The sequence below is a fragment of the Protopterus annectens genome, chromosome 16.part0 (genome assembly GCF_019279795.1).
Source record: "Protopterus annectens isolate FY-2018-M chromosome 16.part0, PAN1.0, whole genome shotgun sequence".
Taxonomy (NCBI): Eukaryota; Metazoa; Chordata; order Ceratodontiformes; family Protopteridae; genus Protopterus; species Protopterus annectens.
In genome coordinates this window covers 376,413,101-376,437,768 of record NC_056750.1, presented here as the reverse complement: position 1 = coordinate 376,437,768, position 24,668 = coordinate 376,413,101, and the positions used below count along the sequence as shown (strand labels likewise).

At 38.2% G+C, this 24,668-nt stretch overlaps 1 protein-coding gene across 1 annotated transcript in view; it reads right to left on the bottom strand.

Annotated features, from left to right (window-relative positions):
• ABCA2 (ATP binding cassette subfamily A member 2) overlaps positions 1 to 24,668 on the bottom strand; it is a gene marked incomplete in the record, with an annotated part of 2,505,641 nt that overhangs the window by 67,048 nt on the left and 2,413,925 nt on the right. The window contains 1 exon segment of the mRNA XM_044058216.1: positions 10,903 to 11,040. Coding sequence (XP_043914151.1) covers positions 10,903 to 11,040 — 138 coding nt within the window.

Here is a 24,668-nt window from a genome sequence, read left to right as displayed (position 1 = left end):
ACTGTTTTGGTAAACCTAGCAAGACCACTTCCAATATAATGTTTTTGCTCTTAAGTATTAGGTTTTGGGTCTTTTTTATTTTTCTTCCTTTTCGTATTTAGTTTCTATTTCGCATTTTGATGGGTTTTCTACCATTTCTGGAATGCACACTGCTAACCAGATAGGCAGATCTGATGAAGCACCTCTGTAGTGAAAGGGCTTTTTAATGGTTACTGTAGGCTTCATTAAAAAACATGCTGCTTTTACAATTTACTGATTTATTGAAAATTAAATATTGGCAAATGTGTGTTTTAATATGCATATAATTCCCAAGTGTCCAGATGGACTAAAAATCTGATGACTACTACATTATACTGCTCAAGTCTTATAAACGATTTATACACAACAATGACACATTCTACTAGGTTTGATAACAGTAATAAAACAAGACATGATTTTCTTTTATGTTATTTTAGGATTTTGGGCATTATATCAGCAAATTAATCATTAAGAACAAAAGGAAGTCCAAAATTCCCAAAGGGTACACACTCTGGGCCCTCCCATAATTGAGGCACAGCCAGATAGTGTAGTTAAGATTACTTTCCACCTTACATTGTTCATGATAAATTGCCGCAGAGTTGGACACTGTCTCAGAAAGTGCTTGTCTGCCTAACTGCACTGAATAAAAGACTGATTCAGAATGAATTGTCTCCAGCCTTCTTTATTTCTTTGATCAAACCTAACCTGCTGGAAAATTCTCTAACAAGTAACTTTGCTCCCTAGTGGCCAGACAAAAGTACCTTTGCTTCACAACAGAAGCTAACATGGCACCGGTAACTAGAACTGCACAAAAGAAAAGGGTTCTGCAGCGATACTTCTAATCTAAGATGTGACTGGTTCCCATGGCCCTCATAGGTAACTATCAGGTTTTGAGGAATACTACATTCCCTCTTTCTGGAAAAAATCACATATTATTCCTGTAAACAAAGGAGGAAATCCAGCAGGAATTATTAGCTCTAGACCAATAGCAATCATATCCTCCTCTCCAAAATATTTGAATATATATATATATATATATATATATATATATATATATATATATATGTATGTATGTATGTATATTCACTCCACTGAAGATGACTGTGACCATGGGACCAAAAAGTTGTGTTGATACTTACCTCCATGTATGTTGACCTTGGAGTTAGTTACATTAGTAAGGGCTGCAAGCATTATAATGTTCCTGCATATGAGGTATGAAGGTTGCAACCCCTCACATTAAAAAAAAAAATCTCATCCAGTTACCCATTTAGCCTTCTGGTTGAGATCAAATGAGCTTCAATCAAATTAGCTTTAATGATTGCAACTTTACCCTTAAAAGTCATTATCTCCTGCAGAAAAAAGGCAGATGAAATGTGTGCTGAAATGGTGTGGACAGTACTCAGAATTTGGCAGTTCCAGTATAACAGCACCATCTGCATGATATCATCAGGCTAAACTCCTCCCAGAGGTTTAACTCCTACCACTGGGGGTAAGTCAGTTTGCTTGAAATGATAGCAACAGAGGTTACTGCTACTGGAAAAATTTGGATTTCAAATACTCAGCTGTGCTTAGTCTTGCTCCATGCAGACTACGCTTAATAATGAATGGTCTTTCAATTGTAATTTCAACTATAGTACTGCTAAGAGAAGTGATGATAGGATGGTATTCAACATTCTGTACTAATCAAAATGGCAAAAACTATTTCAAGTTTAACAATTTGCCTCTAATGTCAAAGTATACAATATTGAACACCACATCATAGAGTAATAGTAGTCAGCCACCTGTGTCACAAAAAAGGTTAGAGATTCAAGTCTGATTTCCACTCTCTGTAAGAAAAATACCTCACAGGACTGAATTAGCTGCAGCTACTGATCTGAATTCCCTGTATGTTGCTCTTGTAAAGGAAGCAGCTTCAGCTGCAAAATTCTCCTGCTCTCTTCTTCCTTGTCCCATCTCTTAAAGAGTCTCTTTTTTATGAATTATGTTTTTCCCTCTTTGGATATATTTTTTTCAGGCAGACTACTTTGTTCTTTTCTATTCAAAACCACATGCACTGCATCACTATAAGTGGTTGTATTGTAATCTGTTTTACCCCAGAATGGCCATGTGGGAGCTGCCTTGCTGATGCAATTTCATTTTGTAAAAAGAAGACTCACACATCCCTCTATGAATTATTTGGCAACATAACATTACAAAAAAGGGGCAAAGGATGTGGTCTTAGGAAAGATTTAGAAACATGATGTGTAGCATGTAGGGCAAGTGTGTGTAACATATAGGTAAAAGGCCATCTCCCAACTAAGGTAAACGTAGAGACTGTGGTTTAAGAAGTGAGATAACACCGAGTACAAAGCAGGAAGTTGATGCACAGTACATATGTAAATGAACTAAACAGAATTAATAACAGTGGGTGAAAAAACTGTCTACATAAAATTCATTATATTATAGTAACAAAAGTGAGCAAGCAAGACAGAAGCTGTTGTGCTTGACTGGAAAAAGAACTAAGTATCCCATCAGCACTACAGTGATGGCTTTCTTTACCTAAGCAACAACTATGACATGGGCAGTTACACACACACACACACACACACACACACACACACACACACACACACACACACACACACACACATTAGGTTGCTGTTATGTCCCTGTTAAATGCTATCATTTTACTGTAGCACAGCAGCTACATAAATGCATCATAGGTTCATAGTTATATATCTTCAACTGTGTCCCTATGTATGATGGCCTTTTATTAGGAGAGGGTATGTTAGTTAGAAAGTTTCTAGAGGTTATGTGGGGGGTATGTTAGTTTGGGCATTACTGTCTGCCTCTGTCTGTCAGAGATATGGGGGTCATGCCTGGAGTGAATTTCCCATTTCCCATCCATTGGTCACAGTTTTGCTTATATAGGGTTAGGGATGGACTCTGCTTCACATGGATGAAGATCTTCTTCCAGAGCATGGCAAACCTCAAAGACATGTATGTGTCTTGCAAACATGCATCGACTTGCAAGGGTGTGCTCAGCTGATACCTCTACAGCCCAGGAGCCTTTAACATGGAAGGACTCGATACTTCAGTGATCTTGGATGCAAGTGAGCACTAATACATAGAAAATGAGTACTGAACACAAAGCAGTTCAGAAATCTTGTGAAATCCATTTCCTACTTTTGTATACCACCATAGTCACAATGGATCATACTGTATTGTGGTTCTGCCATGGATATACATGGTTGAACTAGAGTGGCAATACAAGCACTACTACCAGTCCCAAGAAATTTGGATTATTCAGATATAGGCTACATAGTGCCTGAATGCTGGCTGTCCAAAGCATATTTTACAGTCACCCCTCTGGCATATAGTGTACACATGTAAATTATGATGAACCATGCTGCCCTACACATATGCAATTGACTCCTTTCTCCAAGAGCATACAAAACCCCTCAGGATACACACTGCAGCACTGTGTAGCATGGTGCACTGTGTTACATTGCTGTGTACCCTAAGCATGTATAAGCCACCATAGTAAACAGTACTATTGTTTGCCCTTACCATGCAAAACCCTCTGGTATTTTATGTGGCACTGTAAAGTAGGGTGCACTGTTTTGTGCCCTAAGCATATGTAACACCTGCAGTACACAATTTACTTCTTTAACGTAGTGTGCACTGCACCCCAATGCTGTGTACTCCAAGCATATATAACTTACCTCCCACTGTAACATTGCATGTTATTAGCACACATATCCCCTGGATACTTAGTGCACAACTGCAATGTAGAGTGTAAAGTGCTACCCTGCTGTATTTGTTGGACATACATAACCGCCAGGAATATACTGCACCACTGCAAAGCAGGGTACACAGTGATGTACTGCTATATGCCATATGCATACATTAACCTCCACAGTACCTGTTCAGTAGGATGTGCAGTGCAGTGCGCCCTGAACATATGTAAGCCTCTTCAGTACCTAATGCACCACTGCTACTTTAGAGTGATTCCTAATACATGTCTGTAAGGTAGCACTGCTGTCTGACATAAGAATACATAAGACCCCACCTGCAGTTCATGGTGCATCACTGCACAGTAGAGTGTACAGTATTGCACTGTTGTGTGGCCTCACCATATGTAACCCTCTGGCACCTCCTACAACACTGTAAAGCAGAGTGCACAGAGTTGCACTGCTGTGAGTCATACACATACATAACTCACCCCCAGGTTATGTATTACACTACTGTAAAGTCTCACAATCAGCCTACACGCTACTCATACATAGGTCACTCTGCATTCTAAAATGCTCTGCCGACCTAAGGTACGTACCTGGCTATACTGTGTGCCCATACAGTATACTGTAACTCTCTCCTGGAGCACCTGCTGCACTACATACCTTCCTGTTTCACATTCCTTGCTCCAGAAAGTCTACTCATGTTTTACTTATAAGGTGCACACTGTCATCTTTCTAAACACCTGAAAAGGCCTCTTATACCACCTTCCAAGGGCCATTTCTAAAACAGTGATAGTTTGTGCACAGATGAAACGAAAGACATTCAGTGCTGCTACTCAGTGCATTGTTTGTTTCACTGTGGTGCACACAGAGAAATTGCTGGCATGTTTGATTCACTCTTACCAAAATGGCATTCATGTTACAAAATATGGATGGCATCTCTGAAATCAGTCTTCTGTCTCTCCACTCACTTACAATGGCAATAATGTGTTTTCTTTGCCTTTGTCTCTTCTACTTAATGTCGTTTAATCCCTTCCTCCTCTTCATTAGTATTTGAGGACACCAGAAGACAAAGTCAATAGCTAAGGAAAGTGGCTGCCCCCCTGCAGGAAGGTCAAAGGTTTTGGTCCATTAACCTCTCCCCTAAAGCTTGATGTGGGCACCCATGAAAATGGAAGCCCACACAAGTACTAATGATGGATACAATGTCTGTAAACTGCCTGACAGAAACAAGTGCATGACCCATCAACCATTCTCCATAGGCTGTCTGTACAGCACAGGTTTGAGCCGCATTCCTCTCCCACTCAGTGGTCATTCCTGGGACATCAAGGATATGGTCAAGGCTTATCATTCTGTACCACAGAATTACACTGGGGATACTATGATTCTTTTCTTTGTTTTACTGCATGTGGCAAGCTTGTTAGCTTATTTTTGAAGCTACATTTTTTTTTGGTAAAGGCCATACTATAAACAGGATTTTAAAGTATTTTGAATGTTAGGTTCACAAGACTAGCTAATGTAGTTGTTTTTGTTTAACTTCAATGCTGCACCTCCATTTCACTGTTTCTAGTTGAGGTGTAATGCTAGTCATCTGTGATGACAACTTGTATTTAAAGGACTAACACAGAAGTCTGTATCTAGTTTCAAGACATTTCATTGGCTCTGGTGGAAAAAAGTCACCAAATTACTTTGTTTTCTTAAGGTCATAAATGTATCACGTCACAACCCCTGGCTTGCTCGGTTACTTGACTCAGACAGAACCAAAAATGCCTACATAATGTAACAAAAGCAGTGATAAATACTAGAAAGAAATAATGCAACACTTCACAGAAAGATGAAATCAGGTAAGATCTAACTGCTGAACAAGGTGTGGACAGAAAACAAGAAATCAAAAACAGCAGCTTTGCAATGGCATTCTTGGATTTAGATGAAAGGAAAGAAAACTATTCTGAGATGAGGAAAACACTGGTATTTGAAGGGAGCTGCCTTTTAGATATTTACATCTCTGTCTGGGACTTCACTATTCATTCTGGAGACGGATGATTGTTGCTGAAGCAGATACTCAGTGTTGTTATGAGTCTGATGACTTTGACATCTTCCAAGCAAGTCACTCTAGGACTGTCAATAGATTAGAACACACCTTCTGTCTAGTGCAGACAAGATCACACAAGGCTTCTGAAGATCACTCTCAATGACTCAGTACAGATCCTCCTAATACTAGCTTGACAGAGAATATCTTACACAGCAGAATTAAGTCTGAATCCATAACAGAAAAACATAAGATGGAAAGGAGTAAAGTTTCTCCACCCTGGATGATCAGAGAAGCTTGGTGTTTTGCTACAACTACATCAGTAAAATTATTACCCTTATTTCTCCAGTTCCCAACCCAGCTGTTGGTCATGGGCATCTAAAGGCTTTGACCCTTTTCGGCGTATCATCAGCACAGACTTATGAGAATAACAATTTGTAAGCAGACTGCTGTTTCTCAAGTGCCAAGCTATGATCCCTTGTCGAGCTCAGGGACCTTGGGCAACTGCTATTTATCCACATATTTTCTAATTAGATAAGCATAACACATAAACTACTTCCCACTAAATCAGATATGCTGGACTGCCACAGCAACCATTTTGTCAATTTAAGATAAGAGCAGGAGGCTTTTTTGTCTTTGCATCTTTTTCACATTTGTTTTTCTTGTGCAAGTGCACAGATGCTTAGCTACTATTTTTTTATAAAGTACATTAATTATTTTTATTTATTTAAACTATTTATTAGCATAAGGGTAACTGTAGAAAATTGGTGGTGTCATAACTTTTGATATTTACCTTTTAAAGACTAACTATTCTTCACATAACAATATTTCATGGTTGGCTTTTTTAAGGTAAAAAATAATTGTGTTCTTGGTGTGCCATACTTATCTGTCTTTTGTTAACCTGAAGTCAGGGAAGAGGATGCTGGTAACAGACAGATATCATTAACCTCACCTGAAAAGTACATTTGTGTGTGTGTGTGTGTGTGTGTGTGTGTGTGTGTGTGTGTGTGTGTGTGTGTGTGTGTGTGTGTGTATACATACAATGTAGTAGGTGCTGGCTGCTACCTGAGACAGTAGTGGTATGTGCTAGATTTAAGGGATAAGAATATCACTTATTTTTGTAAACAAACAATGTTTTCCTTTAATGACTGATTTTTGACAATCTTATAATAGAAGTAGTTAAAATACTGGTGGTATCGGGGAAGCTTTCCTCGTAACAGAAATAATGGCTCTTGACTGTTTTAAAACACTTTAGTTACCGTTTTTCTTCCAAGTTAGTAGAATTCCTCAAAAGTGAAGTATGCTTTCAAACTGTTTCTGCCTTATGCATCAGTTTCTTCCCACTTGCATTTTATCCTGGAAACGTCATCTCCTTGCTACATTAGTTTTACTCTGAAATCATAGCAACATGGGACATTTCATGATTAAGACTCACAGACCTGTTTAAATCTGACTGCCTATCTTTTGTGTCTGTCCACACATTTTACTATTGTCATATCGTCTATCTTATCCATCAGCAGCCTCCTATCAGACAGATGACAATGTGAAACCATGTGGCTTCTTCCACACTTATTTTCTGTACAATACAACATGAAGCAAAGTGAATGGTACAAATCAAGGGCAGCAATCGATGAAGATGTTTTTAAGAAGAATTGTCCGAAAGTCCAATGATAATCTTACTGGTTCATAGCCATAAAGATGGAGACCTTGTACCTTAAATACGGAATGACCTGATTTCAGTACTTAACATGCAGTGCTACAGGCCTCAAACACAGACAGCAGGATGAGCTTGATTTAATAATCTTCATTATAATGTCACTTCCAGTAGAAATGTACCTGCATACTAAAGCAGGAGTAAGCCAGTTCGATGAATGAATTTCATAGAATCTTCAAGAAATGTTTTAGCACAGAAATAGGGTAACAATCTTAAAAAATCCCTTACACTCTGCAGTCAATACAACAAAACAAACAGTAGTTTCATTTGTTCACAAAGACAACGAATCTTGAAAAAAAATCAATACTTAAACGTGAAGAGGTATGTGGCTTTTCTCTTCAACTCAAAAAAAGCAAGTTTTACTGTTTCCTTTTGTAGAACCAATTGACTGAAGCAAATTATACAAACTCTCCTATATTCTGCCAAACATATTTTCAGTCATTTTAAAAAGGGTAACTAAAACTTGTGTAAAATGTTCTGACAAAAGGATTACAGACACATCTTGTCTTTTAAATTAAGATTACCTTGGGGGATAGTATCAGAGATTTAAAAAAAATCTGCTAATGAACCAAAGCAATGCACCACGACTCGAAATTTATGACTCGAGTGTATATTCTTCTGCAACTTTCTGACTTTTTGAGTGTGTGTGTGCGTGTGTGTGTGTGTGTGTGCTTGAGACAGATAAAGAGAAAGAGTGAGAGTAAGATTAAAACAACTCAGTTGGCAGTTTGTTTCTTCCATCAGTTCACTTAGCTGTGTTAAGTTTCCTGGGCAACCCTTTTTGCTAAAGAAGTTTCATTGTTATACACACCATTTGTGTAAGAAGCTAAGAGCAGTTAAATAATGAATTCACATAAATGGAAATCACTGACTTAAAACAAATAGTACACTTACATCAAGGAAAAAGACCTGCAAAAAAGAAGGAACAGTTAAAACCATGATAAGTATAAATCCTGCATTTTAAGCTACTCAGAAAATATTTGTGTGCATCTGTAACACATGGCAAGACTAAGTGAAGTTCGTGTGCTAAGTGTTTTTCACTTGAAACTGGCTAAATAACAAGCAAGCTGTTAATTAAACTGGAGTAAATACAAGCAGAAGGGTTTCTTAAAAACACTAAAAAAGCAAGGAGATACCTTTCTGAGTAAATAATGCAAACTGTAACAGGATTGTAATTAAGAAATGCCATGGAAAACCTATTATTTAAATAAGAAATAACAGGTGGAGGTGGCAGAGTACAATAATCTGGGTTTATACTAATAAACCGAGGAACAGGAAGCCTGGTTATGTTGGGTAGGTGGATCACAAATACCCTTGTGGACCTGGGTTTCAACAGTAGCTTAGCTGCTGGACAGCAACAGCATAACTGGGATCAGATATAGCGGGGGGGACCTCACAACAGTAGGTGGGATACGCCATGCTAGTGATACAGACCTCACAGCAACAGGTGGGGTAAATAACACTAGTAGTAGAAGACACATGCAGAAATATGTGTGCTTGTCATACACTCTGGCACATACACAGCTTCAAGGAGGGAAAGGAAACACTGGGTCAGACACCCTGAAAAAAAACACCCTATTACATCATGACAGCCACTCAGCTGGTTCACCAGTGCCTAAACACTAACAGGAACATGAATAAGCTGCAATGGACAAAAGGCTAGATGAAACAGGTCCTCAAGTCAGTGTTGGGGGATGCTGAAATTACAAACAAAATGTAATGTAACATGACAGATTACATTAACGTACAAAGCAGCTAGGTTTAGACAATGGAAATGGGACATTTGGAAACAGACACATAAAATGCTGTAGTTGATTATCTTTGCAAAGCAAATATAGTGCAGAAAATATTTTTAACTATATTAGCTTCATGCAAGAGAATAAACAGCTACAATAACTAGAAAATAACATGATTTAGTTTTGTTATAATGGGAGAAATATGGCAGCTCATGGCTTGTGACAGTGAATGATGTGCCCTCACTTGTGCAAACTGCACTGCACACACTGAAGTAGATTACTGAACATGGGTAGTGGGGCTCAGAGCACTAACGTGTGAAAAATGCTCTTAGATGAGTGATGGCTTTGTTTTCTGCTGCTTGTCCATTAGAAGGAACAAATTTACAGCAGAGTTCTCTCTTTCTTGGAGAATGAATGGACTGCATTGAGCAGACAGAAAGATAAGAGGCTGGTGGTCATCCAGATAGGAAGAAAAAAAAATAACAAAAGAAATGATAATGGGAGAAATAATAAATGCTACAGTGTGGAACTCTTTAATGGAAAGAGAAATAATAAGTTTCTTATTTTTATTTTTTAATTTTGTTTTTCTCCTCTTTGTCTCACCGTTAAAGATGTTAAGATTTGCATTGGGTGTGACGAGGATGGACAGGATTAGGAATAAGTATATTAGAGGGTCAGCCCAGGTTGGAAGGTTTGGAGACAAAGCCAGAGAGGCAAGATTACATTGGTTTGGACATGTGCTGAGGAGGGATGCTGGTTATATTGGGAAAAAGATGCTAAGGATGAAGCTGCCAGGTAACAGGAAAAGAGGAAGGCCTAAGATAAGGTTTATGGATGTGGTGAGAGAGGACATGCAGGTGGTTGGTGTGACAGAGCAAGATGCAGAGGACAGGAAGAAATGGAAACAGATGATCCGCTGTGGCGACTTCTAATGGGAACAGCCGAAAGAAGATGATGATGATGATGATGATGTCTCACCGTGGACTTACTCATTACAACAGCCTGTATCATTTTCTTCTCTGTAATTGCAGTGGGGATAAGTTTGGGCCTGTGTCTCTGAATAAATTGTTGGCTACAATATTCAATTCAATCCTTTGAAAAAAAAAACTGCCATTTTGGTAATACACAATGCCAGTGCCTTGATTTCCACCTCTATTTTGGAGACAAGTGAAGGTAAAGTGTATCTAATTAACTTAAAGAAAGTCAGAGAAGACCACTGACTCAATAAGGAATGGTACTGTTTGGATGATAAAAGATACTCATATCTGACAAAATGTGGTATACAGTGACTCGAACGGCATACATCACATGCAATAGGGGTTTGACATTTACTAGCTATATATTATGACTTGCTGTCCTTTGCACATCCCAGACATATGATGTACACTACCTCTAGGGTGCATAAAGGGAAAGAAGGCAGATTTATCATCGCTCATTTCTTCTTATTCTACATGTCCTCCCCAGGTGCCATTTAAACATCATTGGCAATGGTACCAGAAATCTAGCTCTCACTCTGATGGTATGGTCTCTAAGATGGATTTTCTGGAGGTGTGATGCAAAACTGAGATGGCATGCTTTGATTTTTGTATCAATGCAATCTCTGGGTCTGTGATTGTGCAAAATGATTTCCACAATGGGCGAAGTGAATGGGATGGGATAAGTTCTTCTAGTAGCCATGCAAATACTTACATTGTCCAGTGTTGTCTGACTGACGGAGTATTCCTCTATCCCCAGGACATCCACGACTTGCTCCATTTTACCAAACACATGGGCTAGTGAGATGTGTTCTGACTTGAGCTGATACTGAACCTTGGTATGGTGTTTCTCCTAGAAAAAAAGCAGATCATACAAAACATAAGCAAATATTCAGCACTTCTACATTATCTTCCCATTTCTTACCAAGTTATCCTCCAGGACTGAAGTTCTCTTTTGTCAGAAAAACCACTACTAAGAGGGATTTGTTTAGCATATACAAACTTTTATTAACATACAAATGTCTAAGTACACTTAAGTTTTAATTTTATTACTGTTAACTACGGCACAGTCTGTTACTGAAGAAAGTTTTATGTGTGCAATCATCCTCCCAAAGCAAACAAGTAAAAAAATTGGGTAAGAAAAACCGTTTGAGAATTACACCCAGTGAGGGAGACAAGAAAAAGGCCAAACATCCCTGAGCCTGCGCCCTGCAAGCAGCCAACCCTGCCTATTAATTTCCCTATAACTGAGACAAGAGCAATCACTGGCACATCACTCACATAAGCTGCTACAAGGGACATTTCTGCTATGGCCCCAACCCCACCCCTGGTGACATGGGTTCCTAATCACCACAGTGGCATCATACACTCTTCCGCTGTTGTGCGCATACTTTCACAGATATGCCTCTGAGGTTAAACTGCTAATCCCATGCTCCTCAATCCTATGGCCACTGGTGTTCTGCAAACCTCTGCCTACAAGGAAGCAATCAGCTGACCAAGACCACCACCTCCCTCCCACAGGATGGGTATGCCAGTATAGGCTGTACACTTGCATCCTTCTCTGTCAGGCTCTTCTAGTCTTTGAGATACTAGTTGAACTCGGGCCATCTTGGCCATATTCAGGACTTTATCCCTTTCCACCACTCAGCTTGGCAGGGAAGGATGGGAGTGTAGAGCCTATACTGGCTTACCTTTATACTATATTGTTTTCTCAAAGCTAATATTACCTTACATGTTCTATTACTCATTTCCAATCTGCCATTTCTGTTTTTGGTCCCAATTATAAAATCTGCTATTTGTGATTTAACAAAATTACTTTTCAACCTCCACATTTTTTCCTTGATCTCTAATAATATAACTGCATATGCAAGTTAATCTAAGTTCAGTATTTGTCTAGGTTCATCCTGCTGTGTTTCTTTGTTCTTTCTTTTCCAAATACTCACTACATTCTCTATAACCTGTTGGTGTTATTCTGTTTTGTCAAGGCCTAACTTTCCTTCACATAAAGACTTGCTTAATAGTTTATGTGCAAAAGGTTGAATATAATGTGCTCTATATTCATTTCCTAAATCTACCCAATTGCTTATGTGTCACATTGTCATTACCTCATTGGGGACTATGGCAATCATTCTGATTCAGATATATTAATCAAAGTTGTGAGGGCTTATAACACGCTTCCAAATCTGGCAGTCCCAAAACACCTTATCCTTTGTTACTATTAGTTTGTTTCACTGTACACTTTCCCTTTATTATCTCAAGGAAACTCCTTGCTTTCCTTTTTCACATTCTTCTATTTCCAATCTCTCAGCTGACACATATAAGCCTGGTCTACATAAAGAACTACCGCAAACAAAAACACCATAATCACTTGTAACATATTACTAATGTTCAAAAACAACAGTTTCCATAATCTTATCTTACCTAGTAATCTTTGGAGTAATTTTTCCTGCATTTCTTTAGCTTACTTAACCATTTTGTTTAACCAGTTTTCTAAGTATTGAATCCAATTAAGACCCCACAAAACGGGAAAGCTCTGTAGCACAGGTTCACAGGTTTGTTTCTGTGTAGTAGGCTAATGACCACTAGAGCCTTTAAGCCTAGCTGTGCATCCTCCATCGCTGACAAGTTCTGGTACCCTTGATAAGTGTGAGTAGGAGCTTGGAAGAAGAAACATTTACAAGCAGGGGCCTGTGTGATGAACTATTTACTGGCTGCCTGTGTCCATTAGAGACATAGTTACCAAACCAAAGATAAATTTCCCCATCCAATTGTCCAAGTTACACTTAAATTGGGCTAGGGAGAAACTCTACTTCACATGAATAGGGTGCCAGTTCCAGAAAAAGTAGTCTCTGGGATACATGCCTGTCTCTCCAGCAGGTCCGATTTATGTCACAGGCAAGGTTAAAGTCTTTAAAATGGGTAATTCTGGTGTGCTTGCTTTGTGGATATGCAGAAGGTCCATTAGGGTGGGGTCTAACAATGCATTGTATGCCAGGCATTGATCATCCCTAAACAGCCTGTAGGAGACAGAATACAGGGATATTTATAGCCTATATTGTTTTAATGAGGAACTTCTGTGGACATTATAATTGTTAGATGTGCCTGGATAGGTACATACCAAAGGGGGCACTGCACTCAATGATAGATCTGATGAGTGATGAGTACAGTGGAACAATGATCTCCTTGCACCTAGATGCCATAAATGTGTTTATATGTTGCACAACATGGAATGATTTCCTCACCACTGTAGACATGTGATGGTCAAAGCCTAGATTACTGTTCATGTGTTCTCCAAGTCCCTGACTACTGGGTCGACTGTTAAGGGTGTGTCGTCAATATGATAGGGATGGATAACTTTCTAAAGGATACTATTATGCATTTCTTGGCATTAGGTTTTAGTCTATGGCTCTGACACAAGTTATTTGTCTGTATCAGCCCTTCCTGGAGAACATTAGAGTGGTGGATTCTATTACTGCTCCTAGTTTGCAATTGCCTGTAAATTTGGTCAACCAGAGGTCCTTGATTTCAGCCTTGACTTCAGAGAAATAAATGCCAAAAAGGCGCAGCCCCAGGACCGATCCCTGAGGGACTTCACTTGTGATGAACTCTTTGTAGAGGTGAACTCCCCAGTTCTAACTTCCTTAGCCCTGTCTGTGAACCAGCTGGCTATCTGCTGGGTGAAATAAGGGTTTATACCTAACCTCTTGAGTTTGTCAGCAATGCCTGAGTGGAGTATTGTGTCAAATGCCTTGTCCAGGTCAAGGTAGACAGTGTGAATTATTTGCCTTCATCTGTTGCATTCGTGACCTTCTTAAACAAGTCCTCCAGTTTCACTAGCATGTCCTGCTCTTGACGAAACCAAACTGGGTTGTGTCCAGTGTCTGGAGGTTTCCTATGTCATTACTGTTAATTTCTATGAAATTCTTTCCATGGATTTGCATATGACACTAGTGAGACTTACGGATTTGTAGTTTCTGGGGTTTATAGCTGGCATACCTTTGTGCACAGGGATGACTGTTGCTGTTCTCCAGTCATTGGCCATGAAGCCTGTTTGGAAGTTACAGTTAAATAGTTATTCCAGAGGGCTTGATAGGTCATGTTTCATACTATTTAGAAGGCAACCTGGGATATTGTCTGGGCCCAATGATGCAGCAGTCTTGGCCTTAAAGATAGAGCCTTGAGGACCTGTTCCCTAGCAATAGTATGGTAGTATGGGGAGTTACATTTGATGGCATTTCCTGAGGGGAGGTTGAGGAGGAGAGTGAGGTAAAGTTACAACTGAATTTGACTGCCAGTCAGGGTTGCCAGATTTCTGACTGGCTGGTTAGGGACAAAGTGATGACCAAAAAAAAAAGTCTTAAGGTCTTTAAACACGGAGCTACTTCTGTTTTAATATGGAACATCAAGCAGTTCCGCATTAAACACAAGTAGCTCCGTGTTTACCATTTTTTTATTGGCCTGTATGCCGGTATACGAGCCAATCAAAAAACTCGAAAAACGGAGCTGTGTTTAATGTGGAACTGCCTGATGTTTGGCATTAAACACAAGCAACTTCATGTTTAGCGATTTTTTATTGGCCCGTATGCCGGTATACGGGCCAATAAAAAAAAAAAAAAAAAGCGGAGGGCTGTTTCACCGGGATTTAAACTGGCAGTGCGGGACTTGGGATTGGGCTGCTGATCCCGGGACAATCCCACTCAAATAGGGACGTCTGACAACCCTGCTGCCGGTAGATTTACTACATCTTCTGTTTCAGTATAGATGGCTCCATTAACAAAGAGCTCTGCACTCAATTGTGTATTGCCTTTGAGGTTGTGGACATAGCTAAAAAAAGCCTTGTAGCTGTCCTTGGCATGGGAGTACAAATTTATGTCAAATCTGACTTTGCTAAACTTTATTTTTTCTCTGAGTTGTATGTCAGTTTGATGAGAGTGCTTTTATCCTGTTGGGTGCTGCACCTCCTAATTTTGGCCATGATTTTCTTCCTTCTGTTAAAGAGCCTATTGATGATGTGATTCTACCAGGGTGGCTTATTTTTTGAGTTAGTTCTGTACTTCTTCTTGGTGGGCACAGCTGCTTCTACTCACCTATTAACATGCTTGTATAGGGCTTTTGTGAGTAAGTTCCACGGAGACAACACAGGGGCCTGAAATTTTGCCAGGTTATCACTTGACAGTAAAAGGTTATCCTTAAAGTAGTTTCAGAACATTACAGGGTTAGCTACGATTCCAGGTTTTATTTTTAATTCAAAGGAGACTGTTTTGTGGTCTGACCTTACCAGAGTGGACATGACACTGGGGGTATGCAGCACTCTCCCATATTCATGAGGACCAAGTCATTTGCTGAAGCATAGTTCACTACTATATCTTTTTTTTTGTTTGTTTTGCTCCGTTTACTTTAGATCCTACTACAGTATTAAAATATAACTTTATATCATGTTCTGGATTTATAACATATAATATTACTGTCTGCAGAAAGGGCTATTTTCTCATTAGTATTTCTCCATTTACATCCAGTTGTGTTTGATTGCCTTCTGTACTTGGTTAATGGCTCTAAATATAAAACAAAGACTAATGGTGAAAGTGGACAGCCTTACCTAGTTCCCCTTGTAAGGCTGAAGACTCTAGACAGCTCACCACCACACTTTACTCTAGTTTGAGATCATCTATAAATATTACATGTTGCTAATGTTTCTGGAAACCCAAATGCTTCAAGGCTTCATTGTAAAAATTCCAAACTCACTCTGTCAAATGTTTTTCTTTTTTTTGTATCCAAGCCTATTAATGTTAATTTATTATCATTGTTCAGTGCACTCTTTTGAATCATAAGGGCTCTGTTTATAATGTCAAATTTTTGCCTCCCTTCTGTAAATCTACACTGATCTAGTTCTATTACTCTTAGCAGTATCTTTAAGATTCTCTTTGACAAAACTGTCACATTTTTTTATTCATGTCTCAGTATCAAAATGGGTCTGCAAGTCCCAGGATCATTACCCTCTGTTGGCTACAGTCCAAGGAAAACGGGTCTACGGCGTCTGACAATGACCTACCCACTAGAGTATGAAATAAATGAATGCAACCTGCCATTCAGGAAACTAGAGTCTGTTTAGTGAGAGAGAGAGAGACTCAATACCGTATCAAAACAAGATAAAAGTTGCTTGGATTTCCTACTCTAAAGTGTCCTTTTAATATTGTAAATTAAAGCCCATCTAATGTCCATCTTGTGGAAAAAAAATCCCACATGGGTTGGCCTGAACTGAAGACAAGTACCTAAACTGATAACTCAAACTAATGTTGAAAGGAACTTAGGGCTGTATGAAGATATACCCTACTGAGATGCATCAAAAATAATTTTTAAGGTAATGTCTGATGCTCAGACATGCTTCTTTTCACATAATTGCAACAAATAAACTAACCATTCTAAACAAAGACATAATACCACCTCTAAATATTAACTCCTTTAAACTGTGTGTCACCTTAGATTGGTGTAAAGCTTCCATCACTTTTGGAACACAAAAATGTATTTATCTGAAAACTTTGCGACATACTACCTCTTGGAGACACACATCTCAGTAACAGTTATCACTGATATGATGCAAGTCCATTTCTGGTTTTAAGCCATTTAATTGAAAATTCCTAAAGAAAAGCACAAGAATACTGGTTCTGGTAAAGTTGTGCACAAGTTCTCCACTTGTCTCACCTCACCGTGTATAGAGTTACATCTTCTGCACACTCTTACTTAATATAAAAAACTCTGAGGTCACACAACCTTGGAGAAATCTCTACCTACTTGACTTAATAGTTCATCATTTGAAAAAAAAAACATGCTCTCTAGTTCACGTCTTATTAGTGGACTAAATGACATCTAAATGTCCTTCCATCTGCAGTTTTCTTTCCAAGTATCAGCACTTGTAATGAGGTCTCTATCAGTTCATGTCATCACCCACCTGGTGACCAGGTAGGAATTATGGAATCCCTAGTCTGTAACTTCTTTACCTCTTATCACAGAAGGCCTATCTGACACAAAACTGAAATTAACCCTTTAAACTGTGCTGAAAGGCAAATGGAAACCAAGTGAATTATGCCAACATCATAAAGATGTTGGGATGAAACTTAGCAACAGTCACTTCTGAAGCACTGTTGTTATGGTGAGTTGTCATTATTTTATTTGCTGACAAAGTAAACTCACAAGGCACATATGCCTCTTTTCAGGGGTGACCTCTGGTGTTCTATCTGGCTAAGTGATTTACTAACAGAAACAACAGGTAAACAGAGACAGGGTGATTCAAACCAAGTACTACAAAATGAAGCTGAAGTTTATTAAAGTAGTATTTATCCTCTGCGCAAAACTGCCAGTTCTTGCACATATGAAGTATCATATTGATAGAATACAAAACAGGAAAAATAAAATAAGAAGAAAGGGAAATGGACAGAAGAAAACTATAGGCCACAATATTTTTCAGAACTGCCCTCTTAAGGCTTGCTCTGTTTTCAGTGGTCATGCTCAAACCAAAATACAGTGCTCAGTTAAAGTATGAACAAATGACCAAACAGCTGCACAGATTTCATCAGATGACACATTCCCTGTGGCTTATGGTTGAATGATCTAGAGGATTGCTTAGGGATCTTCTAGCAAGCTTAAGGCATAGCACAATGCAGTCTGATGATCATTTACAGAAACTTCTCACTTAGGTCTGGCAATCCAGCTGCAAAGTAGCAGACAAACAGCTGGCTGCTTTCTTGCTGTGTTTAACCTAAGGAAAGAGATAATAGTAAACATACAGGGTATTATGCATACACAATTCGCTGTGTACAGCCTCAAAAACTAAAACCAAAAACATTATGCTGAACTGGCTAGATCAACATGAATTCCAGGACTACATATGAAGAAACCCAGAAGCCACTTTTACACATCTTCTAAACTTGTAAAACACCAAGCAGAATTCCTTATCCATACAAGGATGAAAATTCAAACTCTTCACAATCTTGACAGCTATTTTATTTATCTGACATTTGTTAACCGGGTTAGTTCAACTGAACCAAATGGCCCGTTTTCAGTGGAGACCCCAGGAGAAAAGCTCCAACTTACAGAAACAACAAATTACATACTAGATAAAATATATACAAAGAGAATATAAAATATGACATGCAATGTAGAAAAAGAACAGAATAAAATAAACAAAATACAATGAATATACCTCCAGTGGAGAAACACATGGCTGACAGAAAAAAAAAGTGCAGTGAAATATACCTCCAGTGGAGAAACAAGTCTGACAGGAAAAATGTACAATAACATGACCAAGAGATGTGCACATATAAAAATAATAAATATGCAGACAAGAGGAAGCCGTGAACAGTAGAAACATATCTTTTCCATTGTAGCATGATATTAATATAGTAATTTCTGCAGATTAGACAACATATTCTGAAAAGCAGAAGAGAGCTGGAAGTAAAGCTGGAGTGGAGATGGAAATTAAGGAAGATTATGGTGATCGGAGGATTTTGAGTTCAGAAAGTAGTTCTTGACTAGAGTTTTGAAGCAGCAGGTACTAGAAATGCTACGAATATTAGGTGGGAACCTATTCCAAGCTAGTGACACTGAGTATTTGTATGGGAGTTTGCCAATAATTTTGCTCTGTTTATAGATGTCAAGAAGGTTCTGGTCAGAGCTACGAAGTGAACATGCAGAGATGTAAGGGGATACTATGGTAGAAAGAGAGGGACAGACTAGGGGTTTATTTAGCAGGGAGTGTGTGAGCTGCAGCTGGGAAAGAAGCAGGAGCTGGAGTAACTGAAACTATTAAAGTTGTTTCAGGGCAAGGCAATGATGTGATTTGTAGGGTTGATTACTGGCAAATCTGGCTATATTGTTATGCTTTTGTTCGAGTTTGGTAAGTAGGGATGACTGGAGATAGGCAAGGATAGGTGAGGTGTAGAGGAGACATGGAAAGAGGAAGGCTTGGGCTAGGGTGGGTTTGGATTTGGGAGCAAGGAATTTTTTATTTCTGTAGAGAAGACCCAGTTTCTGATTGTTTTTTTTTTTGATACAGTGTTGTATAGGGATGCCGAATTTTAGCTAATCATCGATTATTGTACCAAGTAGCTTAGTGTGAGGTTCTGCTTTGATGAGGGTGTTATCAAGAGAAGAAATGGTAAAGATGGATTTATGGTGAGAGAGACAGACTTGGGAAGGAATAATAGCAGCTTAGTCTTTTTGGGGTTAAGTATAAGTTGGTGGTGGAAAGAAATTTGGTGATGTCCGCACAAGAGATACGGGTAGAGTCACTGGTGTATTTTATGAGAAAGCAGGTGGTGGAGGAGGAGTACAGATAATTGGTGGAGATGATGAAAAGGAGAGGACCGGGGATTTAGCCTTGAGGGATGCCAGTCTGGATAGGTAAGAAAGGGAAGCAGGTAAATTGCCATGTGATAGACTGGACCCTATTTGAGAGAACCAGTGAACAGTGGAGGGGTAGATGTTTAGATCAGTTAGTTTAGCAATAAGCTTAGAATGGGAGATGGTATCTAAAGCCTCAGAGAGGTCGAGGAAGAGGTAAGACACAAGATGATGTTTATCCCTGACTTCAGTAACAGTGTGAGTGAAGGATAGTAGGGCAGTGAAGCTGCTATGGTTTGGCCTAAAGCCATGTTGAGAAGGGGTCAGGAGATTTTTTTATCAATTAGGTATGTAAGAAGCTGGTTATGGATACATTTTTCAAAGATTTTGGAGAGGGGAGATAGGATGGCAATGGGTTTGTAATTTGATGGAAAAAAGGGGTTACCTCCTTTTTGTAGTGGAATAGTGTAGAACGATTTCAAATATCAGGGACAGTAGATTCTTGGATAGATCTGTTTACTACAATTGAGACAGGATAGGCTATAAAGTGAGCTGTACATTTAAGAAAGTGGGGTAGGGGGAGGTTGTCAGTAGAGAGAGTACAAGGTTTTAGCATTAGTAGAAGGAACTTTATGTAAGCAGTGAAGACAGGGTTAAGGAGAGAGGGATGCTGTTACTTGCATTATGTGTGGTGTGAAGAGAAGTTCTGACTTTGGGAGGTTTGGGTTAGTTTTTGAATTGATTCAATGAAGTAGGTATTAAGTGAGGTGGCAGTTCCTAGGGGAGAATTGTTAGGATAGGGGTTAGAAGTGGTAGGTTCACCAGGATGCAAAATATTATTGATAGAGTGCCAGAATTTTTTATGGTTAGAATTTTGTGAGAAATTGGGATTATAGTAGTAGTTTTTCTTATCTTTATTGATTTGATTACATAGTTCTTTATATTTTTGGAAGAATGTTGCAGATTTAGTTTTTAGCCATCGTTTCCAATACTTGTCCCTTTTTTCATGAGAGCAAGGGTGTCTTTAGAGAGCCAAGGTGAGTAGTTTATTTTGATTCTAACATTTCTTACAGGAGCTAAAGAGTCAAGGATATCAAGAAATGTGCAATTAAATTGAAGAACTGTGTATTTGAGGGGGAGGTACTTCAGGTAGCTCCAGTTGACAGAAGCGGGCCTATTATTAAAGGTATCAGTGTTGAAGAATAAAGGTTGCAAAATTCTCTAAAATGGCGGTATTTAGGTATTTGAATACTGTACAGACATTTTTTTCCTAAGTAAGTTTTGTGGAATGGTTTAACATGCATACATTACTGAATTATTTTGTTTTTAATATTCCGTAGTGGTTAATTTCCTGCAATCGGGGACTGTGAAGTTGACATTATTGTACTTTTAGTTTCTGCAGGTGTTTTTTTTTTTAATTTCTGGGTGAGTTTTACTGTTTTTGATAAATTAAGATACTTAAATTTGTGTTTTAATGCTTTTGTCATTGCAAAATATAATGAATTCATGTTAGAATCCTAATTTCTTTGTTTTATTTCATTTTTTTATTTTTCTGCCAATTTAGTAATGTATTTCATTTGGTAATTTATTTTTCTTATGTTTGATACTGCTATTTATTGATTTTTGAGTATTTCTGTGTTTGATAGTTTTCCCCTGCTAAATGACTTCTCTAGATGGAGACAATTTGTTCTACAGAGACTCTCTGAGGACAGGGCTTATGATTCCCTCACTACCGTAAACTGGTTCTCTAGCTATCTTTCAGACAAGCAACAAGCCGTCAAATGGCAAAACTCCATCTCATCCTACCTCAGTATACCTACCCGAGTTCCACAAGGCTCCATACTCGGCCCCCTGTTATTCAATATCTTTATTAATAAATTTCACACCTCTTTCTCTAATGCCAATGTAATTCAGTATGCTGACGACTCAACTATAGTCTGCGCAGGTGACTCAATTTTGGATCTATTACTCAAAACACAGACTGCTTTCTCCACCACTGAATCCTGGATGCTCAACAACCACTTAGCACTGAAACCAAACAAAACTAAAATCATGATTTTCACCCTATCCAAATTTACCACATTACACAAAGATAGATTCAATATCTATAGCCAACATAAATCACAAATAGAAACTGCCCTCCACACAAAACTGCTTAGAGTAGTCATAGATCAACAACTAAAATTCAATACCCATGTACAACAAAATATCAAAAAATACCTCACCAAAAACTTGGATAGCTTTACACACACAATCAATACCTAACCTCGTCCTCTAGGGAAACCTTCACCTCCACCTACCTACTTCCCTCTCTTATATATGTTCCCCTCTACATATCAACCTCCATAAAAACCAAACTGGAAGCTTGCTACAAGAAGATGTCTAAATTTGCAACAAATTCCAAATACTCCTTCCACCACTGTAAAACACTTTACTCACCTAATTGGCTGGAGATCCCAAATTACCTTGATTATTTATAGCTTACTACTGCTCACAAACTCATCTTCAAAACCTCTGACTGCTCCTCCCTAAGTTCTGTCTTCACCTTCTACCTCCCTAATAGGCCCCTTAGATCCAAACACAAGAATTTATTCCTGATTCACAAGCCTAAACGACCTCCTGGACAACTTTTATCTCCTCTTTCTCCCTAGCCAAAAAGTGGAATGCTCTCCCCTTATCCCTCAGAACTAACTAAAACCCTGTCAATTTTAAGTCTTCTCTGTACTCTTACCTATCCTCTATCTGGAACTGTTCTTGCACCCAATACTCTAATAACCTTCCCCCAAGAAACTTCTTAATTCTTTACTATACTTGCCTTTATTCCTCACTATATTTGCCTTAACTCCTGCCTAGCATCCTGTACAAAAAAATCTTCAAATTTGTAATTTAGCCATTGTCTAACTGCTGAGTAAAAACAATGTTTATAATTGGTTAATTCTAAATTTTGGACAGTATACTGCTAATGTATGATGCTACTTTCCACATTCTGTACAGTGGTTCTCCGAGTCTCCACTTTTCAATTTCTATACTTGATTATAATGTGTTAATGACCTATTTTTTTTGTAATTACATAATTCTACTTTAAGATGTTATTTTTCCTCTACTGTGTTGCTTTTCTTGTACTGTGGAGCTTTTCTTCCTGTGCCTCCCCTGAAAATGGGCTCAGTCCTGCCCAGTTGACTTCCTTAGTTAATAAACTGCAAATAAATAAATAAATCTTTAAGGCTGTTTTTCTGTGGAAAGGATCTTGTTTTCCATAGGGCTGTGTGCAGAAGTAACAGTCTTGTTATTGGTTTAAATTGCCCAATCAGGTTTGGAATGTTATTTGGCCATCTTCTAAGGACACAGGTTTATTTATTTACTTACACTTTGTTGACTGGGTTAGTCCCATTAGATCAATGGTCTCTTTTCAGGCTAGTCCTTAGTCAGTATTCATACTGATTACAGGAAATTTGGCCAGGACACAGAGGAACAGCGAAATTACAAAAAATGGAAATAATTGTTTTTATGTAAATTATATTTTAAGAAAAAAAACAAAACTGAAAGAAATGACAAGATACGGATTATGAACATCAATGCAAAGAAGTGTAAACAAGTAAAAATGTAAATAAAAAAATCCCCTACTCTTTTTAACATGTGCTGCGGGATCTTTTACATCCACCTCAGCCTACCATATACTCAGGCAGAGAGAGCATCAGTTTAACGTCTCTTCAGAAGGATAGCACATTCAGGGTTGCAGCATTCCCCTTATACTACACTACAGTGGAAGTATTGGAAAATTAATCAAACTACTTGGTGTGGGACTAGTGGCGAGTGTGCTACCTGTTTCACTACTAAGACTGTGTGTGTGTGTGTGCGTGTGTATATATATATATATATATATATATATATATATACATACATATAAATGGATTCCCTTTTTAATTTCAAAATACTGAAATCTGTAGTGTAGGATATTATATTTGAGTAGGGGGGGGAAGTGGTGTGTACGTGTTTGTGTGTGCTGTATCTGTAGTGTAGCGTCGGGATTTTGAATTTCGCGGTTTTAGGGTTTTGATGTTTGGTGTCTTCGGCTATGTAATTTCGAAATACTAAAATTCAGGATTTCAATATTTCGAAATTACATAGTGAATCCATGTATATATATATATATATATATATATATATATACATACACATAAATACACACAGACTTATTTATTTAACATTTGTTTACTGAAATAGTCCAACTGGACAATTCCAGTAAAGACCTGGGGAGAAAAGCTGCATACAAAATACATATGATTGCACAGAATGCAAATTATTAGAACTATATGGTCAAGTAAGGGACAAGTTGAAAATCATGAGAGTTGTACTATAGGAGTGACAGACCAATAAGCATCCAGTTTGATGAATATGCACATAAAGTATAGCATTCTGACTTATAAGGTAGAAAACAATGACTTCTGCCCTGTACATAAAAACAAATACAGTGGAACAAGTATCCCAAGTATAATGAAGTACACTGATAGATACAGAAAATATACACTATATATATATATGTATACTATATATACTTTATACTTTATGACTGGTTCAACTACAGTATTTTGTGATTACAGCTACTTAGACTTCTTGACTAGATGCCTGCTCTGTGTTTTGAAACTCACTAATGTAAATGCTGTACTGTATACTCTATGCCTGGTTCAACTGCAGTAGTTTTAGTTGTGTTACTGTGAAGTAAGCTGCCTTGCTGTGTATTTTATCCATTGGTTAATGCAGCTGTTTACTTACTGATTTACCTCCTCATAGTGACTTTTTTTTTCTTGTCATAGATTTCAAATATCCTTTAGTAAATAATGCTCATTGTAACAGCTATCTAGCTGTGGCAGTGTGTTCTGTTATGTTCGGAGGAATGTAACAAATTTCACCCTGGTTGGACATCTCTATTAACTATAGTTTTTCTAAGTGTATTTATTTTTAACTTCAGCAACATTTTAAATCTAAATTTTTTTGTAGCATTGCATTTGTACTACTGTGCTACAGTGAATGCTAATGTGGAAGTTTCAACTGTTTGTGTTTATATTGTTTGAGCTTCAGTTTCTTTCCTCTCTAAAATACCTCCATCTATCTTTCGTGTGCTAAACAACATAACTGGTAACAACT